This window comes from Protopterus annectens, chromosome 1.part1, assembly GCF_019279795.1.
Source record: "Protopterus annectens isolate FY-2018-M chromosome 1.part1, PAN1.0, whole genome shotgun sequence".
NCBI lineage: Eukaryota > Metazoa > Chordata > Ceratodontiformes > Protopteridae > Protopterus > Protopterus annectens.
In genome coordinates this window covers 942142987-942152755 of record NC_056726.1, presented here as the reverse complement: position 1 = coordinate 942152755, position 9769 = coordinate 942142987, and the positions used below count along the sequence as shown (strand labels likewise).

The following is a 9769-nucleotide window of genomic DNA, read 5'->3' as shown; positions in this document are numbered from 1 at the left end:
TGTGCAAGTTAATCGCTGCAGCAGTGATCAGTATGATGAGCACAGTGCAGTTGTTAATCACTGCAGCAGTGATCAGTATGAAGAACAAAGTACAGTCATGTAAGTTAATCACTGCAGTAGTGATCAGTATGATGAACACAGTACAGCTGTGTAAGTTATTCACTGCTGCAGTAGCTGCTCCCTCCCTCCACCCCTCCCTCTTGTTTTATGGTGTGTTTTTTTGGCAGGATGTGGACATTTATTTTTGTTGTTCCTAGTGTTGTCCTTCTGGGGCTCAGTCTCACTCCTTCTGCTGGCAGAAAGCTCCGAAGGGCTACATGCCCAAACTTGTTTTTAGTCCACTTGAGCCGCTTGACAGTTTAGGCACATGAAGCTTTGGAAGCTGGATATAACCGATATAACTAAGGCTACTACAGCAGTGATCATTTGAACAACTAGTGTAAGTTTAACTTACACAACTATACTTGACAAGGCAAAGAGAGGAATAAAGAAGTAGGTTGTCAGGTCTTTCTTCAGTATGACATATGCACACAGTCACACCTACGGACAATTTAGACTCTCCTGTCCACCTGTTGCATGTTTTGGGAATGTGGGAGGAAAACTCATACAGAGAAAACTCATACAGGCACTAGCTATCAATAAATTATCATCCTATCACCTTAGCTAGCACTAGTAGGGACTAAATTTCAGAAACTGCTTCTCTTAGTACTATCCAGAAAAATAAAACAAAGGAAAGCATCATTTTAAATTATTTTATTGCTGAGAAAGGCAAACCTGCAAGGCCATACCCAAGCATGCCTTATCAGTATGTAAGCTGACAACCCATATTCTAACCCCAAAAGTATAGGATGCAAACTGAAGTAGTAATGATTAAAACAATGGCAGATATTGAAATATGAACTTACTTTTGGGAAGCACATAATTTTTGAAAGATACCATTTGCACATTTCTCAAACCTTTCTCAAACTGTTTTTTTTTTTTTGCATGTTAGGTTAGTCAAAAGAAACATGAATTCTTCTGTAAATTTTTGATATAGTTGCACATCACACTCTTTCCCTCATTGGTCTTTGGCTTTTCTTTATAATTTAAAGGGCAAAGATTCCAAGTAAATAGATGTTTTAATACTCTGTATTAATGGCATTTGTTTGTTGCGGTTTATTTTTCTGTTGACTATATTTTTCCTTCGGCTTGCATCTTCTGATCTTTTCTAGTTAAATCATCCTGCTCTGTGCAGCTTTATGTCCTCCCAGAACAGTACTTGCTGACACCCATTCTGTTACTTTCTTTTCAGGGATTACGGTTTATTCTAGCAGTGACAGGACTTTGAGGGACGATGACATGATTCAAGTGATACATGGCAATCTGCACTTCAAGAGAAGTGGGTATTATGAGGTTGTAATTGAACATACTGACTACAGTGTTGAGAAGATAGGACTGCTTTGCATTAAAGGTAATAAGTGTTTTTGCGTATGACTAAAATGTAATGTGTGTTCTGCTCTCTCTGTGCCTTTGTTTGAAATGCTCATGATAACAACCATGACATTTCATATGGTTTCAGGTAGAAAAATTTAGGGTTCTATAGTTGGCACTAATTCACATAAAATATTAATGTATATCTTCCTCAAAGGCTTTTTGGAAGGCTAAAACCAAATCATTACTTTGTGGAATAAAGGTAATTTTCCTCTTGAAGAACATCATATTAATATTAACTTAATGAACAAAGTAAAATATCAAAAACAAAACAAACTGGTAAAAACAGAAAAAGCATGCAGACTGTAGGTACACCACACCGTTTAATTGTGAGAACTTTCGTCAAAGCCAATGCTCCAACTTCTTCAGACAAATTCAAGACAACGAATAAACTCTCTTTATACATAAATCCATTAACAAATTAGATCCAGCTAAGACAATTAAGATTTATACTCATTAAATAAAATCAATTAATTAAAATTGTTAGTGCAATGCCTCTAATACTAGATTAAAAACTCGTATTCATACAACAAATGTTATAGAATATATATATATATATATATATATATATATATAATTATTTATACTTTTAAAACGTATGCATGTATATGCAAAATATGTGAACTATGCAAGTAGTTTGTTGTGATTACTTATTGCAAAAAATTTATTGAATATGACAAATAATTGTTAGTTCATCGTAAGTAGTTATTACATCCAAACCAAAACAATTCAGATAATGCAACCAGTTAAGCTCATAGTCAACTCATCCTTACATATGAACAAAAGATGGAAATGCAACATATAAATAACAACAATTCTCCAACTCATGTGTGTTGTTGTAAAAAAGCATTAAGCCAACAGTTATCATAACTAATGAAATTCAAAACTAAACAAACTAATATCTCATCTAGAAAGTGCTTTAAGCTTTAATATGCATTTGATTGATGAATATTCATTTAAGCTCAGTGGTATGTGAGCAAATGTGCGAATTTGCCACATCAGCTCACATTCTTCCAATTTCAGTTCCCATGGACCACCCCTCATACTATGTTCAACTTGCTGTTAAACTGCAAACTGAAACCTATGTGTGGGATTATCTAAAATATGTTTAGCCAATGTGTTTGTGGTTACTTTCTTGTGTATGCTATACTGGTGTTCCTAGATCCTTTGTTTAATTTTTCTTTCAGTTTTGCCAGTATAGTATGATGTACATACTTCACACAAAGCTACATACACTACCCCTTTAGAATCACAATTAAATTTCCCCTTTACGGGATATATTCTATCCCTAATAGAGAGTTTATTGCCTATTTTAATGAATTTACATTGCGGGCAACAACCACATTTACTCATACCAGTGAAACCTTTGTGTTCTTTCCTCTGTTTTTCTAAGAGACATTTCAAGTTTGAACCCCTCCTATAAGTAAATCGTGGAGTAGCCTCAAATATTTTGTTTAGACTATTGTCTTCCAAAATAATGGCCCAATTATTGACTAAAATGTCCCTGATTTTCCTAGAATCTATTGAATAGGTAATTAAAAAACGACTTCCTAAGTTACATGTTGGGTCCGCCCTCTTTTGGTTAGCTTCCATTATAGCTCCATACTGTGTCTCACCATATCCTTTATGCACTATTGGTCTAAAAAGAACAGACTTCCTTTTAATATTAACTTCTTGGAAAATATGTTCAAGGAAACACTCAGGGTAGCCCCTCTTTAGGAACATAGATTTTAACAGTTCAAATTCTATTACGTAATCATTATCAGCAGAGACTGTCCTAGCAGCCCTTACCACCTGTCCTTTAACAACCGCCTTTTTCTGGTGGTAAGGGTGACTGCTCATAAAATGCAAACATGCATTTGAATAAATGGGTTTCCGATATGTGGTAGTTCTATATCTGTGATTGACCCTATCCTTTGATAAATTAACATCCAAGAAATTAATGGATTCCATCCCCACTTGAAAGGGGAATTCCAAGAAGTCAATCAAATCAGTAATGGCTACAATAAAGGATTCTATTATTGTAACTTCCCCTTTCCAGATGAAACACATATCATCTTGGTATCTAGCATACCAAACTACATGATCTTGGAACAGGGTGTTATTAAGTATTATACCATGACCCCCCCCAAAACGTGCACGCTGATTGGCCAGTGTGCACATTGTAAATCGAGTTATACTAATGGAAAAAGGTCCGGTCGCCCAGACTTTTTTCCATTAGTATAACTCTACTTTTAAAACACTGTCTCGCTATGTTAAATGGTTTTAACATAGCGAGACAGATTTTAAAATAAGCAACAGAGATCTCCGTTGCTTATTTTAAAGCTGCCTCGCTATGCTAAACCCATTTAACATAGCGAGACAGGTTTTAAAAAAAAAGCAACGGAGAAAGCAAGATCTCCGTTGCTTTTTTTACTGTTTCGCTATGTTAAATGGGTTTAACATAGCGAGACAGTTTTAAAATAAGCAACGGACATCTCCGTTGCTTATTTTAAAACTGTCTCGCTATGTTAAACCCATTTAACATAGCGAAAACAGTAAAAAAAAAGCAACAGAGATCTTGCTTTCTCCATTGCTTTTGCCCACAGCTATGATGTACTGCACAGGCGCGCAGTACATCAGAACTGCCGCGGATGCCAGACATCTGCTGAAGGGCAGTAAACAGGCATTATACTATGCCATTATTTAAGAAAAGTAATAGTTTCTTTTCTTAAATAATGTCATGGTATAGCAATAACCACGCCTGGGTGTGGGTAATGCTGTATTTACCCATGGTTGGCTTTGTTTGGTCCCTCGGGCTTCGCCCTTGGGACCAAACCACGCCAACCGTGGGTAAATCCAGCATTACCCACACCCAGGTGTGGGTTATTGCTATAAAAGTACCCTCTCCCAGTAGGCCATAATACAGTTAACAAAGCTACCACCACAGGGTGATCCCATCACAACACCTGTTTTTTGTAAAAAGAATTCCCCATTCCAAAACATAAAGTTATTGGACAGAACAACCTCAAGGAGGATTTCAACTAAATGGATATCTCTTGATAAAAACAGAGCCAAGAGAACAATTGTTATAAAAACATAGTTTAATAGAAGACACAAGCGCTTTCACATAGCTTCATCAGGTGTGATGAAGCTATGTGAAAGCGCTTGTGTCTTCTATTAAACTGGTACCTGAATTATACCATCTGTGGACTCTATTCATATTTTTGGATATATTCTCAGCCTGGATTTATTGCCTCTTGATTTTGGGGGCCTGCTTGTCCATGTTTAAATGGATATCTCTGTCATCCATGTTGTTGTTGTTGTTGTGTCTTTCGGCTTTTCCCGGTTACGGGTCACCACAGTGGAACTCCGGTCCGCTAATGATTGGCAGTAGATTTTTATGTGCCGAGTTGCCAGCCTTGATGCACAACCTTCAACGAAGGTATGCCCATTCACGCATGTTTCCAGACAGAAGACGCGCTAGTTGAGAATCGAACGGGACAACGTCGTACTGTCAGGTGACAGCATTACCGCAGCACCACCACCGCATAGATATCTCTGTCATCCATACCTTTCATAATCAGGAATTCTCTAACCCACTCTATGCCTAGCTCTTGAGGTATCACTGTGTAAAGATCCTTTATGTCCATAGTAAGGAAGGTATAATTCTCATTAAATTCCAAGCTGTTAATATTCTCCAAAAAACTCCATGAGTCATGGCAGATCTGTGTCTCATTTTTAATTAAGGGTTTAAGTTTGTTATCAATGTATTTGGTGCTTGCATATGTGATTGACCCTTGGCCATTAACTATAGGTCTAAAAGGAGGGTTACTAATGTTTTATGTATTTTTGGAGAACCGAACAGGGTGGGTGTTATAGGTGCTGGCATTGACGAGTACTAGAATGTGTCAATATCGATGCTACCTTTCAAAAATAAGTCATTCAAGATGCTACTAATCTTTCTATAAGCACCATTTAGGCTAACATGCTCATACACATCAGTGTCAAGATATTCAAACATTCTGTTGATATAATCAGTTTGATCCATAAACACCAAATCGCCGCCCTTGTCAGGCTTCATTACTCTAATGTTACACATGTTCACTAAATTCACAAAATATAAGTCCTGAGGAGAAATATTTCTATTAGCATTCTTATTGTGATGTATATTACTCAACAATGCTCTCAAGTCCATTCCACATACTTTTTCAAAAATGGCAAGTGACTCATGAAGAGACAGGTTAAACAAGCTAGATACTCTCAAATTATTCATGAGAGAAGAATTAATACCTATCAAACATGTGAGATTCAGTTTACGCACAAACAGTTTATTCCTAATTCTTTCACTGCACCGCAGTGGAGGTGCTCATATTTGCATCTGTTCATTCTCATCATTGTTTACAGCGTCATCCAGGTTCACAACATCATCGGGTGGGCGTTGACCAAGTGAACTTTGTGGATTATCAATAGGCTTAGCTACCTCCGGGGGTGGTGGGTAAGCGATGCCTTTAGAATATTCATTAATGTTTCTAAACATTTTTTCCTCTTGATGTCCAGTGCTTTCACTAAACTGGAATCAATGCTTGAAAAAATACGCCCATACTCATACCTATACCTTGAAAAGTCCACATCTGTAGTAATGGTATGTTCCAGGATTTCAAGATTGGCTTTCAGTACATCGATTTATGAAACATAATGTTTAATCAACATTTGTAAAAATTCCACCCCTTGCTGGTCAAACAGAGTGATTAATTCATGGTGAAATGTTGAATTGTTGATTAAACCAACAGGGTAACGTCATTGCCGTAACCCTTTAGGGATTATTCCTTTAGAGATGCATTCCTGAAAATAGGAAACCTCCAGCTGTAACTTACAGCATTTAAAAAGCTTCTGATCAAACTAATTGAGGTGTGTTATAATGGAAACAGTGGAGTTACTATGTCCAGGGCTCATGCTGGTGCTTAAGCCAGTAGTAAAAAATGAAGGAGCTCGCAAGTATTCTGCCATAGACAGAATCAAGCCTACCGTAAGTGAATGTTGTGCATGTCCTTGATCGTCAACTGGTGTATTACTCCTATTATCAGTTTGTGTGCTGCCACCCAGCATATCTCCCTGATGGGAGTGTACCCTCAGCAATGCACTCGATACCTCAGAGTACAAGGGGATCTGCCCACTTGTGCCTAGGTGGTTGGTAGCTAACCCAGTTGTTCTTAAGACTCCAATGCCATTTCTCTCATCTATTCTTTGTGATAAAGTATCCACTCGATCCAGTAACAGCTGAACCAAAGCAGTTAGGTTACCCATGGTATTCGCCTCAGTGGTTATACTTGATGTGCTTGATGCACTGTTGCCTTGTTGAGAAAACAAAGACTGTGAGGTTACACCAACACCGCTTGCCATACCGAAAACAATAAAAAACTCCAAACACAAAACAAACTGGTAAAAACAGAAAAAGCAAGCAGACTGTAGGTACATAGGTTTCAGTTTGCAGTTTTACAGCAAGTCGAACATAGTATGAGGGGTGGTCCATGGGAACTGAAATTGGAAGAATGTGAGCTGATGTGGCAAATTCGCACATTTGCTCACATACCACTGAGCTTAAATGAATATGCATCAATCAAATGCATATTAAAACTTAAACCACTTTCTAGATGAGATATCAGTTTGTTTAGTTTTGAAGTTCATTAGTTATGATAACTGTTGGCTTAGTGTTTTTTTACAACAACACACATGAGTAGGAGAATTGTTATTTATATTTTTCATTTCCATCTTTTGTTCATATGTAAGGATGGGCTGACTATGAGCTTAACTGGTTGTGTTATCTGAATTGTTTTGGTTTGGATGTAATAACTAGTTATGATGAACTAACAATTATTGGTTATATTCAATTCATATTTGTTATATTCAATTAATTTTTTGCAATAAGTATCCACAACAAACTATTTGCATAGTTCACATATTTGCATATACATACATAAGTTTTAAAAGTATAATTAAATATGAGTTATTTTATATATATATATATATATATATATATATATATATATATATACACACATATATATATATATATATACACACATATATATATATATATATATATATATATATATATATATATATATATATATTCTATAACATTTGTTGTATGAATAAGAGTTTTTTAATCTAGATTGTATTACAGGCATTGCACTAACAATTTTAATTAATTGATTTTTATTTAATGAGTATATATCTTAATTGTTTTAGCTGGATTTAATTTGTTAATGGATTTATGTATAAAGAAAGTTTATTCATTGTCTTGAATTTGTCTGAAGAAGTTGGAGCACTGGCTTCGACGAAAGCGCTCACAATTAAATGGTGTGGTGTACCTACAGTCTGCTTGCTTTTTCTGTTTGAGCAAAGTAATTACTTACAGCAGAGGTAAAAACTTGAAGAATATATTGGAAGCAGGTGTCTTTAATGTACAAATGTGGTGCATGCAAATTTTGTAAATTCATCAATGATGGACCGTATGTTTCTGTTATGGGCTATGACAGAATTTTATCCTGCCCTGGTAGATGTAATTGTAATACTACAATGTTAATATACGTTGCTACATGTATCAGCTGCAAAAGTTATTATGTGGGAATGACTACGCGGAGACTAAAGGACAGGATAGCTGAACATGCAAGAGCAATTAGAATTAGAAATCAGCACAATGCACTTTACGTCATGTACCAATTTTAAAAATGTATTCTCTTTTGTTATAGACAGGGTGCTTCCATGTGAGAGAGTGGGTGATTCCAAGTTAAAATGAGAAAACTTAGAAATTAAATGGCAATTTAGACTCAATGCTATGTGCCCACCAGTGCTCAAGAAAAACATTGCCATTTTGCCTATTTTAAAAACAAGAGCATTAATTTTGTAATGAATGTTATTATAGCTGCTCTATAAAAATCAGTTATCTATTTCTTGTATACAAAGTTAACGAGATAGAGTCAGACTCCTTGTGACTTTGTTAATATATTTATGAAACCGCTAGACATAAAAGTCATCTCTATATATAACACTAAAAGCTAAGCTTCTGTTAGTGAATAACTAGAAATATGGACTGGGAAGTTTCTAGCAAGATCTGGCTGGTATTGATTCTGGAACAACTGTGAACTGTCAGGCCTAGATAGCCCCTTCCACTGCTGTGTCCTCTTCATCTTTCTGCAAGTCCATTTCTTCTGTGATTTGGAATCTGTTGGAGTCTCACTGGAAGAAAGGCATCTGAAGAAGTAATGGAAAATCCAATGGATCAAGAGCTGAAAATAAAGTTGCATCAATGACAACAAGCAGAGATATTTGGTGAGGCTCTGATCATTGCATTTTTTGAGCGCTATCGCCAGAGCTAGAAGATTCAATGGGTGTATGCTTATCTTTCTTCTCTAAATGTTGCAACTTTGGCCACCAGTTAAAAATTATTAATGTCTGTTTTAAGTTTTATCTTTTTGGTTGGACTTAGATGTTGTTCAAAGGCAGAGACACATTCAAACATAATGTTCTCTTCTTCATCATTATTAAACAACTGATGGCTCATCATAGTGTTGTACATACATGTGACATCAAGCTTTCATTTTGACTTCTTTTGGCTGAAAAATAGTCAGTCATCAGTTGCATGTATTCAGTGCTACACCTTAAATTAAGTAACTGCCATTTTCTTAAACGCTCTGGATGTTTATCACCATACATGAGTATTTTGAAAATGCAAAGGCCTGCGGGCACTATTTTTAATTATATATATGTCTCAAAGCTATAGTGCTGCCATTGCAGTTTATTTAATGCAAATGTTTTTTAAAGTCATTATGTCCCTGTACATATTTACTATATTATAGTCATTTATTTTGTAAGCAAGTAAAGGATTATCACCAAAAGTGAACAGATTTTCTGTTCATCAGTGTGCCAAACCAAATATAGTTTGTTGACTGAATAAAGACAGAGACTGAACATTTCCTTCAGTATGTTCTTTATCTCCCACGTCCTGTGAGCACTTCAAAAGAAATAAACAATTAGAGCAAACAAAAGGAAATAAACAGTGCAAGTAAACTTAAGTTGTACTAAAATATGTTAGAGTGTTATGTTTACACAGCTGCAAAACTTTAGAAAAGTACAGTTGTGTAAAATCTTACCATAACAGAGGATGTCCTTGCCTTCACTGCTACAGTATTCGTTCCCTTCCTCCATCCATCCCCCTATTTCTTTACCTTCCTGGATGTAGAGATTACCTCTTGAGTTCCTTGGACTGGTGTTCCTCCTGGGGCAATCAGTTCTGTTTTTGGTAAGCCTGAACACC

The 9769-nt window shown here is 36.0% G+C and overlaps 1 protein-coding gene across 1 annotated transcript in view; it reads left to right on the top strand.

Moving 5' to 3' along the window:
- Positions 1-9769, top strand: part of LOC122808089 — a 101133-nt gene that overhangs the window by 71194 nt on the left and 20170 nt on the right. The window contains exon 4 of the mRNA XM_044079065.1: positions 1292-1450. Coding sequence (XP_043935000.1) covers positions 1292-1450 — 159 coding nt within the window. The remainder of the gene's footprint in view (positions 1-1291; positions 1451-9769) is intronic.